Source organism: Zalophus californianus, chromosome 2 (assembly GCF_009762305.2).
Source record: "Zalophus californianus isolate mZalCal1 chromosome 2, mZalCal1.pri.v2, whole genome shotgun sequence".
Taxonomy (NCBI): domain Eukaryota; kingdom Metazoa; phylum Chordata; class Mammalia; order Carnivora; family Otariidae; genus Zalophus; species Zalophus californianus.
Genome location: NC_045596.1, coordinates 158,538,225 through 158,560,247, shown reverse-complemented (window position 1 = coordinate 158,560,247; position 22,023 = coordinate 158,538,225). Strand labels below are relative to the sequence as shown.

General features: G+C 55.2%; 2 protein-coding genes across 6 annotated transcripts in view; one reads left to right on the top strand and one right to left on the bottom strand.

Moving 5' to 3' along the window:
- The first annotated feature begins 16 nt into the window (after window positions 1-16).
- On the top strand, window positions 17-14,216 carry CCAR2 (cell cycle and apoptosis regulator 2). Of its 5 annotated transcripts, none has more exons than XM_027597582.2 (21): window positions 17-190; window positions 1,053-1,147; window positions 1,423-1,514; window positions 1,942-2,033; window positions 2,233-2,347; window positions 2,516-2,645; window positions 2,821-2,917; window positions 6,930-7,049; window positions 8,706-8,928; window positions 9,016-9,129; window positions 9,485-9,648; window positions 10,090-10,261; window positions 10,348-10,578; window positions 10,688-10,867; window positions 11,431-11,575; window positions 11,694-11,776; window positions 12,183-12,329; window positions 12,503-12,614; window positions 12,717-12,905; window positions 13,064-13,269; window positions 13,422-14,216. In XM_027597582.2, exons 2-21 carry the CDS (start codon window positions 1,090-1,092, stop codon window positions 13,464-13,466), a joined length of 2,715 nt encoding a protein of 904 aa, XP_027453383.1. In that variant the 5' UTR covers window positions 17-190; window positions 1,053-1,089; the 3' UTR covers window positions 13,467-14,216. The 5 variants fall into 5 exon arrangements, with proteins under 5 accessions (XP_027453383.1, XP_027453380.1, XP_027453384.1 ...); XM_027597579.2 differs by having other exon boundaries at window positions 10,688-10,909; window positions 11,697-11,776; XM_027597583.2 differs by having other exon boundaries at window positions 18-190; window positions 8,838-8,928; window positions 10,688-10,909.
- Window positions 14,217-14,507: 291 nt separating this feature from the next.
- The window catches only part of BIN3 (bridging integrator 3), a 43,423-nt gene continuing 35,907 nt past the window's right edge, over window positions 14,508-22,023 (bottom strand). Inside the window, 3 exon segments of the mRNA XM_035726003.1 lie at window positions 14,508-15,406; window positions 18,195-18,329; window positions 18,530-18,671. Coding sequence (XP_035581896.1) covers window positions 15,260-15,406; window positions 18,195-18,329; window positions 18,530-18,671 — 424 coding nt within the window. The 3' untranslated portion in view covers window positions 14,508-15,259.

Below are 22,023 nucleotides of genomic sequence, written 5' to 3'. Positions count from 1 at the left end.
AGGGGGATGACAGGCCGGCGTGGGGGAAGGGAGAAGTCGGTGGAGAGGAGGGAGGGACCATATCCGGGAGAGTGGCAGCTTCCGACCAGTGGTCGCGCTTCCGGAGAGGCGCTTCCGGTGGTGGCGGCAGTAGCGGCTGTGGTGGTTCCGGGTGTCTTTGTCCCCCCGGTGTCGCGGCCCTGGCCCGCAGGTGGGTTGGGGGGCCCCCCACCGCCTCTCTGCCCCTTCGCCCCTTCCCCAGCCGAGGGGCTGCGAGGGCCGGGCAGCAAAGATGCACGGGCCGCGGAAGGGGCCGAGCCCCCCTTCGGACTGCAAGTCCCGTCTCCCTGGCAACGGCCTCGGCCCTGGGGGCGGGCGGGAGGAGGAGAAACCGCGCGCCTTCGTCCTCCCACGGTGGCCCCGCCGCGGCCCGGCCCGGGAGGCCCGGTGCCCGCGGCTGCTGAAGCGGGAGCCGAGGCCCAGGGAGCACGGGAGCAGGAGGGCGGGCGGGTGCGCTGCCGGAATCGCGTTCGACCGGGCCACGGGGCTACCTTCGCACCAGCCTGTCCGGGGAACAACGGGCCGGGCTTCCGGGGAGAGGGCCCACACCTTCTCTTCGGCACCAGCCTCCTCCATTTTTCCGGGCCTTGCGTGGAGCATTTTGGCGGATGTATTTGAATGAATGAATGTCACTGGGGCCCTTTCCAATCCCCCACTCTCCCCAAGCATCTGCGGGTGGCGTGGCATCGTGAGAAGAGCGCTAAGTTGTTGGCGACCTGGGTGCGAGTCTCAGTTTTGTCACTAACTGGTGATGTGACCCTGGGCACGTCTCAATCTCTGTGAGCTTCAGTTTCCTTTTCTTTAAAATAGCTTGACAGTATCACCCACCACTAACTTGTGAGGGCAAACTGGAACAATGTAATTTTTGCATTTCCTGCTCTTCATGTTCTCTCCATCTCCTCCATTCATTCTCCGTACCCACCTCCTCACCTTCATTAGATCCTCAGTTACTTTTTGGGGGTTGACGGAAAATTTCCCTCTGAGCTGTTAACTTCTTTCTTTTCCAATTAAAGGTTTTTTCTAAGACTCTGAAAGAGGACAGCATTCCCAATGTCCCAGTTTAAGCGCCAGCGGATCAACCCGCTTCCAGGGGGACGCAACTTTTCAGGTGATCACCTTTATCCCTATTTGGCCTCGTACTGGGTATTAGGTGCTTTGGAGTTAGTCTTTTAAAATGTGGCTTTTGGGGTTTCCCTGGTGGAGTGCAGATTTGCTGCCAACGTTTCATAGGAAAATAGATGGGCCCAGTGGTGGCAAGTGAAACCTTGTGGAGGATCGTTGCTTGGAGTCACTTTGCCCTTTGGGTCTGCCATACCTTCTGTCTGACTCTAGTGCTCAAAATGGTAGATGCAGGTTCTGGAGATTGCTTCTCTGTCCACATAGGTGCAGCTTCAACATCTCTTCTGGGTCCTCCTCCTGGTTTGCTCACTCCTCCCGTGGCCACAGACCTGTCCCAAAATGCCAGGCACCTTCAGGTAGGTTGGCATTTTTTCTAGTGAGTGTCAGCACTTGAGACTACCACAGCATGCATGGGTGCCTGGTGCTTTCATTCTTGCATCGCTGTGTTCATCCTTCCTGGTGCTCCTGACCTGGGCCAGGACGGAGGTGACTAGACACCTCTGACCGGGGATTCCTGAGTTGTGGCTCTAGGGAAATCTTTCGGGTGCTTCTTGGAATTAAAGAACTGGAAATCCTAGAAGAAGCTTCTGACCCAAGAATCAGTGTGATCTCTTCCTCCTCCTTGCAGTAGATTATGACTGTTATACGTGTGTGTCTCCTTGGTGTGAATCTCGATGCCATACTTTGTTGAAGCTGGGTGGGGTTTGGCTGGAGATGAGATGCTAACGGCGGAGCATGGACATATGCTCTCTGTTACTTTCAAACTGCACTGTTCTCTTACAGGGTGGGGAGAAGCAGCGGGTCTTCACTGGTATTGTTACCAGCTTGCATGACTACTTTGGGGTGGTGGATGAAGAGGTCTTTTTTCAGCTAAGGTAGGCTTGAGGTTAGTCCCCTGAATGCTTGTTGAATTCAATTCTGTCACTGCGCTGGTGGGGCCCCTCTGAAGCCATTGCTTTGCTGTTTTTATGCAAGGTGTGCGAAATCTTGATGGGCAGGGCCTCCTAGGGGCAGTCAAGGTGGCTTGGCCAGGGTCTCTCTCCTGACTGGGTCTCCTGGCTTGTGTGCTGGCAGTGTGGTGAAGGGCCGGCTGCCCCAGCTGGGTGAGAAGGTGCTGGTGAAGGCTGCATACAACCCAGGCCAGGCAGTGCCCTGGAATGCTGTCAAGGTGCAAACGCTCTCCAACCAGGTATGTGTCTTTCCGGCGTGTGCATTGGAAAGGGGAGGGAGGGAAGTCCCAGTGCCCTGAAAGCTGGGCAAGAACCTTACTTTTGTCAAGGGGCAGGGCTGCATCTTTCCAAGGTAGTGAGAAAATCGACCACGGGATGCCCTGAGTTTCCTGGTTACTGTCTTGCAGCCCCTGCTGAAGTCCCCAGCACCTCCCCTTCTCCATGTGGCAGCCCTGGGCCAGAAGCAAGGGATTCTGGGAGCTCAGCCCCAGCTGATCTTCCAGCCTCACCGGATTCCCCCACTCTTTCCTCAGAAGCGTGCGTACCAGTGGCGTGGATGTTGGGGTGTGGCTTTATGGGGGTGAATGGGCCTGTAGCTCTCAGGTTGTTGCTCTCAGAATAGAAGTGGGTACTGCTGTCACTGGAGGAAAGGGACAGGGAAGTTGGGCAGGTATGTAGGGTTTTTGAGTCAGCAGCCATTTCTTCTCTGTAGCTCTGAGTCTCTTCCAAACATCCCACACACTTCATCTGAGCCACCTGAACAGATTTCCTGCTCGGGGCCCTCATGGACGATTGGATCAAGGCCGAAGGTAAGAGAATGATCAAACAAGGAAGATATTTTATTTATTTGTCTCTAGGAGCAGTGTCTCTTTGCTACCTGTTACACTAACATTCTTTCTGCAGTTAGATCCTGGGCCCTTTCCCCTGAAATAGGCCGACGCACTGAGATGTGTATGTAAATATTAGAACTTTATAAACTGGTTCAGCAAGCAGGGATTTGACATAGTTCGTCTTTCAAAATACCATATTGAAATTTATAATTTTCCGTTTTATTTCTAGTCTTTAAGACTGAGATGCCAAAAATCAAACTATCCAGAAATAGTAATTGTCCAAAAAAATGAAACTTTGCAGTGTTTGTTTTAATTACTAATATGGAGTGTTTTTGTTTTTTTTTTTTTAAGATTTTGTTTATTTACTTGACAGAGACAATGAGAGAGGGAACACCAGCAGGGGAAGTGGGAGAGGAAGAAGCAGGCTTCCCGCTGAGCAGGGAGCCCGATGTGGGGCTGGATCCCAGGACCCTGGGATCATGACCTGAGCCGAAGGCAGACTGAGCCACCCAGGCTCCCCTAAAATGTTTCTTTATATGCACTGTACACATGAGTGTAGTGTTAGAATCTGTAGTTTTCACTCTGCCCAGAAGTCCAGGCCCGTGCCGAGAACACGTAGATAGCTTCATGGCCCATATGTAGCCAGCATGGTGGATTTGGGACTTTGGGGGTGTTCTAGGCCATCCTGTATCATCTGTGAGCTTTGGGGACTGCTGGGAGCATGCTGCCTATTCTCTCCAGCTCATGTGTTCCTTCTCTTGCCTTACTCTCCCTAAAAGGTTTTGCTTATATTCTTAGAGTTAAGCTCTCGATTAGTTTGCTTAAGACTCGTTTTAGTTCTTCTGTTGATCCTCATTTTAATTTTTTATTAGGGAAAATTGCAAATATAAGCAAAAGCAAACAGAAAAGGATGACAAACCCTCATATACCCACTCCCCAGCTTCAACAAGTATCTACATCTTCCATTCTTTTTCATCTCTGTCTCCATCTGCCCCCTGCCTGGTACTTGCTGGTTTTGTTTTTTTTAAGATTAAAAATTTTATCACAAATGTATAGGTTGAAATGCACAAATCTCAACCGGACAATTTTGACTTGGAAAAATCCACATAACCCTCACCCCGATTAAGATCTAAAACATTTCCATCACTAGAAAATTCTCTCATGTTCAAGTTCTTTTTTGAAGTGAGAACTGTACTGGTAAGGAAACAATCTCCTATTCCCAGATGCCAGTAGATTATTACATGATAAGGGCTGAGAATGAAATCTAGTGTGAACTCTTAAAAGGACCATGGAGTAACTCCGAGAAAAAGTTTAGGCAAAGGGACGCAGCTAGTGTGCTGAAGCTAGTGTTTGTTCCGTTGGGCTAGGTCATTATGAATTCTAACTAGGAGAATGGTTCTGTGGTCTAGGATTGTTTTCCACCATGCCTCCATTACTTGAAACACCTTGTCCTGTTCTCAAGTCACCGGTAAGTATTTTGCATACGCCTACACCCCTTGTCCTGTGCATCTTCCTGGTCTTCAGTTTCCAAGGACTTTCCATCTCTCACATCCTATGAGTTTATTAAAGGCATCATCACCAAATCACAGCAAGTGCCCTGAGGGATAGTGTAGCCGGGGTAGAGATCAAGGTTGCTATTGACTTTCTGCTTTAGGTTCATATTTAGTCTTTCTGTACAGTCCACGTGCATTTGATTGTCCTGGACATGCCAAGCCCTGGGCAAGGCCTGTGTTATGTTACTTTTGCCATAATGCTTCGGTGTCATGGCTTCTAGAGAAAGGAGACATTACCACTGGCAGGGCGGTACCACCATCAGTCAGTACAGAGAAGCTGCGAAGTAGGAAAGGGGGCAGTAGGAGTTAGGTCACTCTGGGAGAACAACAATTTACAAAGGAGTCAAGCTACTTGAGCGTTTTGGCTGGAAGCCAAATTTTATTTTAAATTTCAGGTTTTGGGATGGAGGTAACAGTGTCCCTGTTGGACTGCCAGTACTGAACTACTGAGGTTTTTGGACAGGCGTATCCAGTGGGATGCTGTCTCAGTATCCTGCTGAGGCTCCTGAGATGTCTCCCACTGGTACTGCTTTTTCATGCGTTCCTGACGATTTACAATAAGGAGAGAAAACTGGCCATTGAATTCCAGGATTCAGTGGGATATCCACTGTCACTAGGGGTGGACAGCATTTACTGAAGAGTTCGCTCCAGTCGTGGGCGAGCTGAAGAGAGCTGTCAGAATGACTGTTAGGAGCGTGGAAGCGCCGACATCCCGGAAAGGCGAGAGTGGAAGGCAGCCTTTGGATGGAGATGCTAATAAGCTGGGAAATGGGCCAGGCAGATAGAGAAAGATGAAAAACTTTGTGTTGAATGTAATGAACTTAGATGCCCAGGGCTGGAATGACAAGGGAAATGGGGCAGGCGGGTCTGAAGGGAAGGGCAGAGGCCTTCTGGTTAATAGACTGCAGTCAGTGCCATACCTGGGCCAGAAGAACGGACAGGTGATTTTATTTCTCTTGTGAGACATGGGAGTTTTCTCTTAACAGTCTGGCGTTTTATAATGGTCTGGAGGTTTTTCTTTTCTGTTTTTACTTATGGAACTCATAACATGGTGATACCATCATAAGTAATTTGTTATAGAAACATATGAAGTAGCACATGCTATTATGTAGCGTTAAAATACTATAAAAATGTGTCATTCCTTCTTTCCCTTTAAAGGTAACCATTCTTAAAGACCTTTAGAAAATAATTTTGAAAAGAGAAATTACTTCTACTTTTTTTTGGTCTGTGTTCGTTTGTGGTCTTTATATATGAGCATGCTTTTTATAGTTTTATTTAATTTTAATTTTTTTAAATTTTAACTTTAGAGTCCAGATTGTTTTTATACGCTGTGATTAAAGTGATGAAACATTTTTTCCATATTGCAGTGTAATCCTCATGATTGTTTTAATGGCTGTATGATTATTATTACTTGTTTACTACAAAAGCTCAGGTATTACTGGATATGAATGTGGTTTTCTTACTCTCTCGGCTTGAATTTTTTTCACTATTTATAATCTCCGTTTTTCTTTTGAATTAACTTCCTTGGGATAATATTTTCAAGAGTGGAATTATTGGATCAAAGAGTTTGAGTGTTTTTATGACTTTAATTCGTATTGCTAAGGGTTTGTTATGAGAACTGTCTCTTAATAAAACTTCGTTTATAGAATCCTTTGCATGGTACCATATATGTGTCTTATGTTAAAAATCAGTTAAAATCTTTTCTCATTTCAAAAAATTACATGTTAGCTATAATTTTTAAAGTTCAGAAAAATACAAAAAAGAAAATTATTCATAAGCTCTACCAGTGAGAGGCATCCATCATTAATTTTTTTTTTTTTAAGATTTTATTTATTTATTTATTTGACAGAGACACAGTGAGAGAGGGAACACAAGCAGGGGGAGTGGGAGAGGGAGAAGCAGGCTCCCCGCTGAGCAGACAGCCCGATGCGGGGCTCGGTCCCAGGACCCTGGGATCATGACCTGAGCCGAAAGCAGACTCTTAACGATTGAGCCACCCAGGCGCCCCTCATTAGTTCTTTCTTTCCTTTTTTTTTTAAGATTTTTTTTTTTTAAAGTATTATCTGCACCCAACGTGGGGCTCGAACTCACAACCCTGAGATCAAGAGTCACATGCTCCACCGACTGAGCCAGCCAGGTGCCCAATACTTCATTTCTTCTTAGTCTTTTAAAGCTTTTTTGCACAGTTGAGGCACTACTGTATAGATACTATCGTGTACTAGTCCTTTGCTCACGATGGGTGGTTTTCTGTTACGAGTATTTAAATATCCATTTAAATAATTTTATAATAATGTGTTATATGGCTGCTAATGGTGGCTTCTTTATCCATTTCTTTGGTGTTGGGGAATCAGATGGTTTCCAGTTCTTTTAGGCCAGTATGTATTGAATCTTAACGTAACAGTGTGGTTTCTTCCTTCTGGTGATGGATCAACCTCCAGCGATGACTATGACTCCAAGAAACGCAAACAGCGGGCTGGTGGAGAGCCTTGGGGTGCTAAGAAACCAAGGCATGACCTGCCTCCTTACCGGGTCCATCTCACTCCCTATACTGTGGACAGGTGAGTGATGAGGCTGGGGTGGGGGGGCGAGGCTTGCAGCTGGTAACAGTTTCTTATGTAAATGAGGTACAGTCTGTGCAAGAGTAGGAGTGTGTGTGCGGGGTCATGTGCCTAGGGCCTATTTGTTTGTTTCTTAATGTGACAGTTTTTTAATTTCTAAATCTCAGATTTTGACCAGCATAGCACCACTGACAGGGGTGCCCTGATAGAACTTTTGTGATTTGATCACCAGAAATAATTATGCCAGGCTATCGTTAAGGCTTACCCATCAAAATCCAGGTACCCAATACCATTTCTAATTCAGGTAGAAAGTATGGATCATAGGCACCTTGAGACTTGTTTTCCAGGGGACTTCAGAATCATTTTTAGAGCGCTCTAGTGCGTGGGAGGACTCTGGCCCACAAGCTTACCTATCGCACTTAGGAACTGATTGACTAAGGCAGATGAGTGATTCCAGATTCTATCCGGCAGTGCAGAGGCAGGGCTCCGGCCACTGCCCCAGTAGCAAAGTTCACCTAAGCTCAAACTGAGGTGAGGAGGCAGCCTCTCGGCACCTCTTCCTTGAGGTGGAAGGGAAAGAGGGCTGTCACTGCCCTTCCTGCCTCATTGGTTCCTCTCTGCGGGGCCGGGCAGGGCCTCTCCTGTGTTCCCTGCTGACCCACCTGCCTCCCAAGGTTCGTCTCCTCACAGGACAGTGTGGCCCCCACATCACGAGAGGGGTGCACGTAGAGCCTCCTCCCATCAGTCAGAGTGTGACTGCTGCCAGTTAGCCACACACACAGCTGTCTTTTTGAACATCTATGGATGCCTCTTGTATGTACGTACTGTTTGGTATTTTGCTTTTTCACTCATTGTGTCTTAGAATTTATTCCATGTCAGCGTGGTTAGATTGATCTCATTCTTTTCAGCACCTACACAGTATTCCACTGAATGGATAGACCGTTTATTTCACCAGTTCTCTGTTTCCACGTTTTCATCATCCTAAGTATTGTCATACACATGCCTACAGACATCTTTGTGGACAGGTGCTAGTAGTTTACTGAGGGCAGTTCCTAGAAATGGGGTAGCTGGCTCCAAGGGTCTCATTTTAAACTTGGACATCCATCGCCAGTTCTCTCTAAGAGGCTGTGTCGGTTTCCCTTCTCGCCCACGGGGCCTGAAGTCTTGTTTCCCCATGTTGCTGCCAGCGCTGTGTTACCAAACTTTTTGATCCTCGTCAGTCTCTTAGGCGAAAAGTGATATTCCGATTAGCATTTCTTTAATGATAAGTGAGACTGAGCATAGGTTCAGGGGCTTTTAAGTCTCCTTTCTTTTTCTGGTAAGTACCTGTTGATGTCCGTTTCCCAGTTTTCTCTCAGACTTGTGAACCTTCTTGTGAACCTGTTAGTAATTTGTGGGCTCCTCTTTCGATCAAGACAGTGAGCCTTAGCTGTCACATATTGCAAATGTCTTTCTGTTTTTTTCTTTCCCAGTTCGACTTTGCCATTAGGAGCGGAAACATTTTAGTGGTCAAATCTCATCTTTTTCTTTTCAGAGATGTCTTCTTTCCCAGATTAGAAAATAATTTGCCCTTTTTTCCCCAAGTCTTTCATGGTTCCATTTTTAAAAATAATTTAGTCTTTGCTCAGTCTGGATCCCCTTGCTTTCCTTCTCCAGCCCCAACTGTGACTTCTTAGAGCTCCAGCGCCGCTACCGCAGCCTCCTGGTTCCCTCCGATTTTCTGGCTGTGTGTCTGAGCTGGCTGTCAGCCTTCCCTCTGAGCCAGCCCTTTTCCCTCCATCCTCCAAGCCGCATCCAGGTATCTTCTGAGAAGGAGCCAGCTCCAGATGCTGGTGCTGAGCCCATCCCTGCAGACAGTGACCCTGCTTACAGTTCCAAGGTGAGTGGGCTGGGGTCCTGCCCCCTTGTTCTGTGGTTGGAGGCTGAGGAAGCTCTCGAGCATGTCCTTCACGCCACCCTTGCACAGGTACTGCTGCTCTCTTCCCCGGGCCTGGAGGAGTTGTATCGTTGTTGCATGCTCTTTGTGGATGACCTGGCCGAGCCGAGGGAGACGCCGGAACATCCTCTGAAGCAGATTAAGGTAAGAGCTGGAGTCCATGAGGCAGGAGGCAGTCGTGGATGATGGATGGCCAGGCCCTGTCAGGTTTTCAGCAGCTTGGCTCCTGTTTGTGAGCTCGTAGAAGCAAGGAGCCCCGAGCTGGAATATCACTTATTTCACCAGAAGGACAGCATGACTCAGGATGTTCTTGTCAGAAAAAGTTATATGGCTAGATCCCGTTCATGGGTAGACAGATCCACCCTGCCCTGCTTCCGACCCTGCGTGGTGGACTCTTCACCACATCCTGCTGCTTTCATTCCCCAGGGGTAGTAGGCCGCCTCGTGGTGAGAGTTCCAGGGAATTGTTTTTTTTGTTTATCTTGGATCCATTTTTGCAGTTTTTGCTGAGCCGGAAAGAAGAGGAGGCAGTGCTGGTTGGGGGTGAGTGGTCTCCCTCTCTGGATGGCCTCGACCCCAAGGGCGACCCGCAGGTGCTAGTTCGCACTGCCATCCGCTGTGCGCAAGCCCAGACTGGCATTGACTTGAGCGCCTGCACGAAGTGGTGAGTGGCTGCCCCAGGCTTGTCTGTGTGTGGCCCGTTGTATCGGCAAGACTGTTTAGGAGGCTGAGTTCCTGTGCCTTTCTGACCTGTTAGTGCTCTTCTCTTCCCTGGTCCTACCTCATCCCTCCCTCCAGCCCTCGTAGACGGTCGTCTTGGTCATGAGCACGAGTAGGGATGTGTATGGGTGTTGAGGGCCAGCCGACTCTCCAAGGCTCGTCCCCTGTGATCGCCCAGCCGCATTTAGTGGTCCTTGGTGCTGGGAGCACCCTAGATAGTCACTGTCTGCTTACTCACGGCCCATTGATGGACCATTTCTCGAGGACTTGGTTTCGTATTTTCAAAGCTGCGTGTGTAGTATGTGCTCATTAAATGTTGATTGGAAACTGAAGCCCCTGCTTGCGAAGGTTGTGGGTCGGTACTTTTTCCTTTCGCTGTGAGCAGGTGGCGCTTTGCGGAGTTCCAGTACCTGCAGCCGGGCCCCGCGAGGCGGCTGCAGACCGTGGTGGTGTACCTGCCAGACGTCTGGACCGTCATGCCTACTTTGGAAGAGTGGGAGGCCCTGTGCCAGCAGAAAGCTGCAGAGGCAGCTCCCCCTCCCCGAGAGGTGTGCGGGGTAAGGCTGAGCCTTACAGACCAGCTGGCAGAGCGGGTGCCCCGAGCTGCGGACCCAGGCGGTCACAGCTCTGGCTTCTGTCACAGGAAGCAGAGCCTCCGCACCAGGCAGCTGACGCATCAGAGCTAGGAGCAGACACCTCTAAACAGAACGCAGAGAATCCAGAGGCCACCGCACAGCAGGATATGGACACTGATCTCCCAGAGGCCCCTCCACCCCCTCTAGAGCCTGCCGTCCTGGCGCGCCCTGGCTGTGTCAGCCTGTCCCTCCATAGCATTGTGGAGGACCGGAGGCCAAAAGAAAGGATCTCTTTTGAAGTAGGTGTAGGAGTCTGGGGAGGCTGTACGGTAGGGTGTGTGGGATGGCAGGGCTTGGAACATTCCCTTTTTCCTGATGCTCACGGACCGCTGCTGCCTCTTCCATAAGGTGATGGTGTTGGCCGAGCTGTTTCTGGAGATGCTGCAGAGGGATTTTGGCTATAGGATTTATAAGATGCTGCTGAGCCTTCCTGAAAAGGTGGCAGCCCCGCCTGAACCTGAGAAGGAGGAGGCGGCCAAGGAAGAAGAAACAGTCAAGGAAGAGGCTGCCAAGGAGCCCAAGGATGAGGTACAGAGTGAGGGCACAGCTGCCGAGTCAGACGCCCCGCCGGTGAGTACCTCTGCTGCCGCATGGGCACTGGGGCTGCACGCGGGGGTGCCGAGTGGATCCGGGCGCCGCTGGGGGCCCCGCGGGGCTCCTCTCACTGCCTGCATGCACCTCGTCCCCCTGCCACACAGCCGCACAGCTAGGAGGTGGTGTGCGAGGAGAGGGGAAGGGGCCTGGAAGCGTGGCCGACAGCGCCAAGTCGTGAGGACAGGTGTTTTGGCAACTTGGTGGTTAATTAGAACGCTGCGTTTTCTTAACCTTTGCAAAGCACGTGGGTCTCTCTTACCCGAACACCATCGAGTAAATGTAATCTCTGACGGGACTCAGATTGATGCCTGAAGAGAAGCTCAGGTGCCTGGGAATCGCCCTTAGTTCGCTCTGAACCCCACGCCACGGAACGCGGCAAATGAGACCGTGTAGACAGAACCCTTACCGCGGTGCCCGAGCACGGTCGGTGCGCACATGTTGGAACTTACCATTGTTAGCAGTTACAGGTGTCCGTTCTCATCTTGGTTTGCTTCTAGAAGGAAGATGGCCTTTTGCCCAAACCTCCGTCTTCTGGAGGAGAGGAAGAAGAGAAACCCCGGGGTGAGGCATCCGAGGACCTGTGTGAGATGGCCCTTGACCCGGAGCTGCTGCTCCTGAGGGACGACGGCGAAGAGGAGTTCGGTACGTGTTGGTCTCACGCAGCGGCCGCCCGGCTCTGCAGCTGGTGCTCTCCTGTCACCACTGTGGGTCTGGGCCCTGGGGGAGTCCCTGCTGCATGCTCATCTCAGGCTTCCTGTAGCAGGAGCCAAGCTAGAGGATTCGGAGGTCCGGTCGGTTGCCTCGAACCAATCAGAGATGGAGTTCTCTTCCCTTCAGGACATGGTGAGACCTCTTTCCTGCCGCCCCCGCCCCGCGACAGTGAAGCCGGGCCAGGTCTCCAACTGGGCGCTGGGAGAGGGAGACTTGACCGTAGGGCTTCTGGTGCCCTCTGACTGACAAAAGACAGAGTGTGGTCCTTGGCTCACAGAGGGGCACTTCTGTAGGATCCGGGACACCTAAGTGTCTCCACCTGGGTGCGTCCGAGTGAGGTACCCGATGCAGGCGCGCACTCAGCTCCTCCGGGTGTGGGACAGCCCCTGGTGCGGCAGTGGCCCGGGGTCCTGTCTCCAGCGGGAAGGGCTGCCCGGGAGTGATTGTGTCTGCTTGTTTCTCAGAGGGCTGCCTCCGGCGTGATTTTGCCGTTGAGAGAACTCTTTGTAAATCTTGTTCATCCTTGTTTCTCTTGCAGCCCAAGGAGCTGGACCCCTCTGCTGTGCTCCCTTTGGACTGTCTTCTTGCTTTTGTCTTCTTTGATGCCAACTGGTGTGGCTACTTGCACCGGCGAGACTTAGAGAGGATCCTGCTCACCCTTGGGCTCCGGCTCAGTGCAGAGCAGGTGCCTGTCTTCCCACCCCCCGAGTCCCTTCGGAGCCCGCCTCCCCTGACGGCCATGTGCGCACTGGACTGCTGTGCGTGGCTCGGGCTGCTGTGCTTCCAGGTGCTCGCGGGTCACAGGCAGGGGCTTGCGCCTTCTCATCAGGGGCTATCTCGGGTGGGGGTGTTCTCTAGGCCAAACAGCTGGTCAGCAGGGTGGTGACGCAGAACATCTGCCAGTACCGGAGCCTTCAGTACAGCCGCCAGGAGGGCACAGACGGCGGGCTGCCCGAGGAGGTGCTCTTTGGTGCGTTCTGCTGCCCTGCTGCCTTCTAGGGAGGACGGGCGGGCCCTGCTGCTCTCTCCTCTGGAGACCCTTTCCTTAAACCTGCTTCATGGCCCCTTCCAGGAAACCTGGACCTGCTACCTCCTTCGGGGAAAAGCGCGAAGCCAGGCGCTGCCCCCATGGAACACAAAGGCCTGGTGTCCCACAATGGCAGCCTGATCAACGTGGGGAACCTGCTGCAGCGTGCAGAGCAGCAGGACAGCGGGCGGCTCTACCTGGAGAACAAGATTCACACACTGGAACTGAAGCTGGGTGAGTGGCCTGTGGCCGCAGGGCCCCGACCCAGCAAGGGCGCACAGGCGTGTGTATGTGGAGACTGAGAGGGATCCTGCTCCTCACGCTTCAGGCCTCTTGCCCTGGGCCGTGATGCTTAATTTAGCAGCAGTCTTTCTGCCATTTCCCCCCACCAGAGGAGAGCCATAACCGGTTCTCGGCCACGGAGGCCACCAACAAAACCCTGGCGGCGGAAATGCAGGAGCTGCGGAGCCGGCTGGCCGAGGCCGAGGAGGCGGCCCGGGCGGCCGAGCGCCAGAAGAACCAGCTGCAGCGGCTGCTCCAGGAGTTCCGGAGGCGCCTGACCCCCCTGCAGCTGGAGGTGCAGCGGATGGTTGAGAAGGTGGGCCTCCCCCGGGAGAGCTGGCCGCCCCCCGTTGCCCGTCCCCCGTGCCCGCCCAGGTTCACTGAGGCGGCAGCCTGGTCTGCTGGCGGGGAGCGTTGCTGGGCGTCCCATCTTGGCCCTTCCTCCTCGAGTCCTCATTCTCGTTCTAGGCGGACAGCTGGGTAGAGAAGGAGGAGCCAGCACCTAGCAACTGAGGGGCCTGGCGCGGGAGCTGCCCTCCTGTGAGGCCAGCGATGGAGCCTGCTGACGTCAGAGCCCTTCTGGTTGCGCAGAGAAGCTGGCGCAGGCCCTGGGAGCCGTAGGCGGGGGTGGCTGACCCCTGTGCTCAGCCTCCGTAGAGGAACTCAGGCCGTCAGGGTGGGGGTCTGTGCTATGTGGGACGGATGAGTGGGGAACCCCGGTTCCACTTGACAACTAAATCCAACACCTTCTGCACCCCTCGAATGTCATTTCGCCCTCCACCTTGGGATTTCTCCTGGGGCCCTTTAGTCTTGTGCTGACTTTCTCCTGTCCTCTTCCGGTTTAGAATAAGACAGGGGAGGAAAAGGCTTTTCAAGTTTGTCCTAAGGTCTGATGCCAATAAACTGAAGAAACAGCCGTGGAATCTGGCGGGGGGTAAGAGCCCTTCCTCTGGGTGGCACAGATCCTGCTAGGCACAGGAGCAGGTTCTTGGGGGAGGGTCCCCTCGGCCATCACAGGAACGGCCTGTGCTAGCGAACTCTTGGTGGTGGGCTGTGTCTGCCAGAAAGCACTGGCTTCCAGCCACCCCAGACTTGCAGAAGAAACCAGCACCTCCCCGTGTTCCGAATGTGGTATTGGCTCTGGCCCAGCCTTTTTCCCTGTTCCCCCATAAGTCTTGCCTCTTTCCATAATCCGTGGTTTCAGTTTGACTTTGTATATAAAGTTGTTTTTTTTTTTTTTTGGCTTTTTGTTTTTTAAATAAACCAAAGTCAAAAACAAGCCATGTGTCCTCCGTAGCTCTTCCCTTTCCTCCCCTCGTAGGTCTTCCTGTGCTGCCCCCTTCCCCCCAGCCCTCCGGTCCAGAAGGTGGGGTCCAGAAGGTGGGGTCGGCCGGCGGCGTCGTCGGCCGGCGGGGACGGGCTATAGCCCCTGGTGCTCTCGGCCCTGCCACCTGCTGGTCGAGAGAGGCAATGCCGCAGGGGTGCGGCCAGCTGGAAGGGGGGGCGGCGCACAAGCCTGACAAACCTACGGTGGCGCTCTCAGTCACAGCACAGTCACAGCTGTCGATTTTATTGAAAACTTTACTTGAAAAAATAAAATTCCAAATGCTCCGGTTCTTGCTCTGAGGCCTGTGAATCAGGCTGTGACATTTTGTGCGGTCGGTAGCCTATGGACACGAGCGGAGTCGGGTTTCCTAGGGAACCTACAAGGCTTGGGGCTTTGTGCTTGGCCTAAGGGACAGAAATAGGCTAAGCCAGTTTTTGTCGTGCTGGGAGGCTGGAGTGAGGGGTCTGTCTGGGCTGGGGGAACCCTAGCTCTTCTGTTGCCTCATGGCGGTGTCTCGGGCCTCTTCAGAAAAAAGGCCTTAGTCTGAAAGGCAGCGAGGGCGGGTGGACTCTCCAGGATAGGTCTTTGGAGGTAGATGTGATCACGACCACGTAAGCAAGGCTAAGACCTCAGGTGAGCAGACAGAGCCTTTGCCTTTGAAGGCTGGAAGCTTGCTCAGGCCCTAGGCCAGGATGCCCTTTGGACGGTTCTTTTGGAAATGAGAAGGTGCCTGGAGTTTTTCTGCCCTGCTTACCTGTCTGGGCTCTTGCTGTGGGTGGGGAGCTAGCAGCCTGCTTGGGGCTCCTGGTGCCAGGCTCACTGCAGAGGGCTGGTGAGGTAGAGCAGGGGCCACTGCTGTCCCCATACTTCTCTCAGGGGAGGGCCTTTTGCTGGCTGACACCTGAGCCTAAGCTTGACAAGGGCAAAGACCAAAGATGTTGACTTGTGTCCCAGGAGTCTTCGAAAGGGTGGTGGGGACTCAGTCATCAGCCACAATAGAGAGGGCTCTGAGCTCACTCAGTCTGGCCTCGTTCTCCCTCTCGCGCTGCTCATCAGAGTGGCCAGGCTGGTCAAGCTGCTGGGTCAGGTCTCCAAAGATCTTCTGCATCTCAGAGTAGTACCCAACCTGCGGGGAAGGAGGTCGGCAGGTGCTAGGCTCCTGGGGTACCAGGCCCCCGCGGCCTTGCACCCCCCCCCCAGACACAGGACAGGTGGGGCCAGAGAATGTCCCAGAGGCCCGTACGCTGCTGTACCCTCAAGCGGAGCACTCAGGCTGAGCAAAGGGGGCTGGTTTCCCCTCTTCCCTCCATCGCTGCCCTTGCCAAAAAGTGCATGGCAAGCAGGGAGACTGAAGCCATCGCCCCGGCCCTTCAGGAACATCCACTGCTGCTGCCAGGACGGCAGTGAGTCAGAGGAGGGAAGCGACGGGGCCTTGGTGAGGTGGAGGAGGGGGTTCTGCCCTCGAGCCCTCCAGGCAGCTGAGGGGCGGAGGGGCCGGTGCCAGGAGGTGGAGGACAACGCAGCCCAAGGCCGGGGTGGGGGCACTGGCAGGCCCCTTGGCAGGTTCTGGGGAAGCCGGGGAGTCAGGCACAGACTAGAGGCTGCTTTAGCGGAGCTAGAAGCCGGAGAGCTCCGGCCATAGGCAAGAGGGCGTGGCCCCTCCCCCCCCCCCCCCACCCCCGGAGCCCTGAGAGTCGATCTTTGAAGTAAAGGTGAGGAAGGTGACCCCTCCCTAGCATTCTGTTCCTTCCTGACCTGTCCCACTGTTAATGGATGGCACAGCCTGCTCAGCACCGCCTCAGCTGTGTGGCCCAGAAGGCAGGGGCGGCCCGTCTGCAGGTCTGTGTGGGGGGGAGGCATCAGGGGTGACAGGAGAGCCCTGCGGCAGGGTGGGTGCGGGCGTGCTGAGGGACGGGGGAGACCCGCCAGCAACTCTCAGACGGCTGAGGGCTGCTCAGACCCAGTGCCTTTTCCAGGGGCCACTTCTGCCTCAAGTCTCCAGCTCATGACCCAAAGTAGACACCTACTTCCATGAAACTGATCCACGTTACTCAAAGCACTCTTTGGACCCCTAAATCGTGTCATCTCCAGCTCTCAGTCGTCTCTGGGGAGAAGGGACTCTGCTTCCACTCCAGACCCCGGAGTGCTATTACTGCAAGGCAAGGCCGAGCGGCAGGCTGGGTGGCAGGGCCGTGGCTCAGCTGCTTCGGAGGCAGTGTCTCCCACACTCCCACAGCTGGATTTCCACCGGGCTGAGGGGGAGCTAAGTGAAGGTCTGTCAGTGCTGCTGTCACCTGAGCGGGCGGGGCCTGGCCTAGTGTGCGGGAGGCGGGGGCTGGCCCGCCCTCCCCCCCACTCCCTGCCCCAGAGCCGCACTGCGCAGGCTGAGTCACTAGGAATGCTCACTTCTCTACTGACTAATGGCAGCCACAGCCTCGGGAGGGGGAGGCTGGTGCTGAGGAGGCAGTTAAACAGCCCCCAGCCACCCCGCTGCCTGGTTACAGGGTGTCCCTCGTGCCTCTGGGCACCCTGGAGCTTCCTCCTGTGAACAACAGAATGGAGGAGGCAGGGGGCTGGGGTGGTGGTGGCACAGGACAGGGAAGGCACAGGTCTACTTAAACACATTCCTCCACGGCCTAGGCTGAGCTGCTGGAAGGAAGCCCTCACCTCCAGGGGCAATGCTCTGGGAGCAGGTGCAGGAACCCCCACTCACTTGTGCAAGTTCATGTTCTGCCTCATTTTTCCCTAGCAACCCAGGACATGGTCACTAACAAGTTCCAGCTCCACCATCACTCCTGCTCTGGGTTCCTGAGGCCAGGTGTGTAGCCCCATGAGTTGGGGTGTCCTCCAAAGATGGTAGGCTGGGGAGGCAGGAATCCGTCTATTCCTCAGGAGCCTGAGACTGTTGAGTGCCAGGAACGAATGTGTCCACTGGAGGGCGCCAGACGCCCAGGCCAAGAGCAGAAGTGGGCTGGAGATGGCTGAGCCTTTAGCTTTGCTACCCGCCGGGGAGCTGAGGGCAAGGTGGCAGGATGCTGAGCACCTGCCGTGGGCTGGGGGGTCCCACGTGGGGGAGACCTCTTGGCTTTGGCACCTTACCCTTTTCTCTTACAAATAGGGAGAAAAATCCCTGCTAACCGCTTGAAGAATGGCGGGCGAGGAGGGCAGGAGCTATACACAGGTGTACGGTCGGTGTCCTTACAGCCTTGAGGGGTGGGAGACAAGGTCTTAGCCTGTGTCCCACCCTCTAGCAGCCTGGCCCCGGGGCTACTCCTGCACCTCCACCCACACCCAGCCTGAGGCCAGCTTGCTGATCCGGAAGGTGCACCATGGCCGGACACCCAGACAGGGGCCTGGAGCACAGCTCTCCCCAGGGTTCAGAGACCCCGCCAAGGGTGGCTAGAAGTCAGGACACCCTGCAGTACCCCGCCTAAAGAAGAGGGGTAACTGGAGTGGGGGAAGCGGGGGCACGGGGTCCTGGGCAAAGGGCCTCTCCCCCGCCCAGGCCTCTGTGCCTGGGCCTCCGGAGCGCCGCGCGCCGGGAGCTTGCCCGCCAAAGGGAGGCGCTCACAGCGCAGCCTGCTTTCTCCTTGCTGCGTGCTAGGAGGCCAGGAGGGAGAAAACGTCGGGGGAAGGCCCTTCAACAGACACGACCCTCATCCCAGGGCTGGGATGAACCGAAGAGCACTGGAGGAGCCAAAACAGAAAGTGGAGCAGGCACTCGGAGTGGGGCGTCTGGGAGGCTGTGCCGGGGGCAGGGTGGCGGCGCCGCTGTCTTGGCGGCGAATGGCCGAGCACCCTTCCAGCTGGGGGGGGGGGGGGGGGGGCGGCACAGAAGGTGCTACGGAGCCGGGAGCGGCTCCCAGGGGAGCAGGAGTCCCGCCCCGCTTCGGGCCGGGCGGGAGTGGCCTCACCTGGGCGCGGATCAGGGCCTCGAAGCTGGGCTGGAAGTAGTCGAGCCGGCTGTGGTAGAAGCGCGGCATCTCGTCCAGGAGCTGCTTGTTCTTGGCCTCGAAGTCGTCCCGCACGGGCCGCAGCTCTTCCCGGGCCTGCGCGGCAAGACGCCGGACTCAGCGCCCTTGCTGGCCTCCCTGGCGTCCATGCTGGGCGCACGATGTGGGGGCAGGAGTGTGGTGGCATCTGTGCCTTGCTCCCACTGCCCTGGAGTCGGTCCCCAGGTGAAGGAGGCCCTCGCCGCGTGCCACCGTGGGGCCCGCGGTCCTCGCCCACCTCTCCCTTCACTTGGTACCTGGTGGAGTTTGGCCAGCACGGGCCCGGTCTTCTCCTTCTCCTCGTACTTCTCCACCTTGGCCTGCAATCTCCGGTAGTCCTGCAGGGCCTGCTCCCTCCGTTTCACCGCCATGTTGAGGCTCGGGAAGACACTGCCGAACCTGCGGACACAGCCCAGGCGCGTGCGGGCCGTTCTTAGCAGCTCGGGGCCGATTCAGACGTACCTCCCGAGGGCCTGCTCAGCGCTGCCCCCCCCCTCCCCGCTCACACGAGGGGGAGAGCTGAGGCCCTGGCGCTGGCGGAGCTCCCGCGGCTGAGGGTGCCATCTGCGGGAAGGCCGAGGGAAAGAAGGCAGGGCTCAGGGTCACCCTGCTGGCCCGAGAGGAGCCACAGGGGCAGGAAGGCAAGGAAGCCCCTGACGCGGCCACTGCAGCTTCCCCGCCCACGAGAGAGACCCGGCACAGAGCATGGCAGAGCCAGAGACCCCCGGACTGATCTGCCCAACGTCTTCCTTTCATACAGTGAACGAAACGGAGGCCAGAGTGATGGCACGACTTGTCCAAGGTCATCATGAGGTAGTGACCGTCCAGCAGAGAGCTCAGGTGTCCCAGTTCTCTGGCACCTCCCCACCACCTCATGATGCCACCAGTGGGTGACAACTGCAGTCAGAACCTAGTCTTGGCGTATTTCTATCAGCTGACCACAGGAAAAGCAGGAATCCTCTGCTTCTCCCACTGAAAGGCCTACACCGTCAAAGCAGATGTTTGAGGAAAACGGCTCAAGGGCATCTTCTTGCCCCACCACGACTACAAAGGACCACAGGGAAAGGCTGAGGAGCGCGCCCTTCACAGAGTGGCAGCGGACACTTTGGCCCCTGTGGGCATCATCTTTGCGACAAGTGTCATCCTTAACTGGGAAAGGTGACGGCATCTTGAGATAGACACGGGGCAGGACTACATCCCAGGTAGGGATGCTGGCCTTCCCTCGATTAATGAGTGTTGGAGAAGGCAAGAGGCAAACCTGCAAGCAGGTTTTTTCTGGACAGCAGGGGACGGACCAGCCTCCTTGAATGCAAAGCCTGCAGGAGGCGGCAGGAGGTGTCCACCCTGCAAATCAGGGGCGCCAGCAGCCCGAGCAGATCTGGCCCCGCAACCGAGGTACACGGTGGTGGTGGTGGCGGCGGCGGCGGCGGCGGCGGCAGCATAGTTATTCAGGGCTGCGAGGCGCAGAGGGGGCGACTCAAGAGCCAGGAGCGCGCGGTGGGGACCTCCCCTCCACGAGCGCCCAGCAGCCCCGGCGCGATGTTTAGGGAGGTTAGAAGCCACATCAGGAACGATTCTCCGAGTTTGCCTCTCAAAGGAGCATGCCCACGATTTCGGGTTTCTTTCTTTCTTTTCCCATTTTTATTTAAAATTCTAGTTAGGTGAATTTGGGCTTTAAAAGCCTCAACAAATCAAGAGTGCCCATGACACTAATGAATATATATATATATATATATTTTTTTATATTTATATATTTTTTTTTTTTTTTTTTTTTTTTTTTTTTTGGCCAGAGAACACAGAATATAAATTTGACCAAAGCACTGAATTTGCCAGCCAAGGCTACAGATGCAGGCAGCAGGGTCTGGTGGAACGAAAGTCTTAGACCCCCAGAAGGGCACTAAAATGAGTCCCTCCGACGGACGGGGTGCGCCAGTGGGCTCACTGCCTAACCGGAAAGGCTAGAAGCGGGTAAGACATGCCCTTAGACAAATCAGTCACCAAATCAACACTGAATGACCGATGTGCCCGCAGAAGGGGTCTCCCCGGTGCTGTGCAAACTGGGTGTGGGGAGTGGCTACCTCCAGGACAAAGGTGTCCCCCCACCCCCACCCCACGGTGGGTCTGAAGGACTGAGACCATCGCAGGGACAGGCCTCGCCATTTGTGCCTCTGGTGGGGGCTCTGACGGGTCTCAGTGGCTAGGCGAGCCCCTCTCCCTTCCTGGGAGGAGTGTGGCCAGCAGCTGGGAGGCACGGGACTCAAGGGAGCAGGTGCCGTGGGGCCTGAGAAGCCACCACCACCTCCCCGTTCACCCCAGCCAGACTAGGGGCCACCGCTGGGCACCCTCATTCTCTCATTAGAAAAGTGACCTGATAGGGTGGCCCCAGGGCCTGGGCCTCTGCTGTCCACACTGCTGGTGGCCTGGGGGGGGAGGGGGCAGGAAGTGGCAGGTGGAGAGTGTTCTCCTATTGGGAAAGAGGGCAGCAGCGTGGACACGGCCTGAGGGGCACGCTACGGGGGCCCAGCGGGGCGACTACCGCGCTGGTTGGCCCGAGCAGTTCTGGATACCCTCTGACCCCAGCAGCACTTGTCTCTTCGCTCGTCCTCAGTTGTCACCTGGGGTCGATTCCCAGGGCCTGGGTCAAAGGCACCAGAGACGCTGACTAAATGCAAGGACTGGATCAGCTTACCAAGGACACAGGAATCCCACCCGAGGGCCAAGTCCCGGGCGCCGAGGAGGGAGCAAGGCACGGGGCCAGGACTACAGATTTCCACGCGATGCCAGGCAACCTCAGGGGACAGGCAGTGTAAGAGTGGGGGTGCCTCGAGGATGCTCCTCAGCCTCTGGAAGCGAGACCACCTGGCCCCTGTGGGGAGGAAGTGGTTGCAGTGCAAACTGGGCCCCCGGCTCTCTCAGAACCTCCAGGAAAACCATTTCTTCACCATGGTAACTTCTGCCTCCACAATGGTGCCCCCTCAGGCACACCAAGAGGCCTCAGGAGGCTTAGCTGGCTTAGGTCACCGCAGATGGGTCATGAGTCACTTACCACTTGGTGGCTTTGGGAATCCCTAGGGGTAGAGGCAGGGGTCATGCTCTTCTTAAAGAGGGTAAACTGAGGGTGGGCAGGGAGACCAGGCAACGGCATCTAAGGTGGCTGATGAAAGACTGGGGGCCCAGGCTCTGTAATCCTCCTTCCGGTTACTGCCCCCACTGAGGCCGCACCTCCCCATTAACTATGTGGACACAACACACGGGACCCTGCCGGCTCCCCGCGTTGGGCAGTGTGGGCACTACGCTGGTGTGCAAGGCCGGGAGTTCGTACGGCAGCAGGCCCCGGGTGCGGAGGGTCCGGTGCTCTCTGCTGACCACAGGAAAAGCAGGAATCCTCTGCTTCAGGTCGGGGAGGAAGGGGGGCAGGGAGGTGGGGACAGGCACAAGCTGGTGGTCCCTGTGCCTGGGGCCTCCCAGACTTGCTCCCAGGATCCTACAGAGGTACCTGCTGGCTTCAGCTGACCAGGAAAGGTGGGGGACCCAGCTCTCCCTGAGGCCTGAAGTCCACACTTTCACTGGGCTGCCACAAAGAAACAAGGCTGGGAAGTTGGACCCCCTCTGCTCAGTTTCCCACTTCCCCCCATAATTAGTGATGGGGAACACGGAAGTCCCTGGGCCAGGGCCCCAGAGCAGACTCCACCCTCCACAGGCAGCTCAACCCACCGCTTCAGCCCATGGACACCTCTGTCCCATCCTCCTG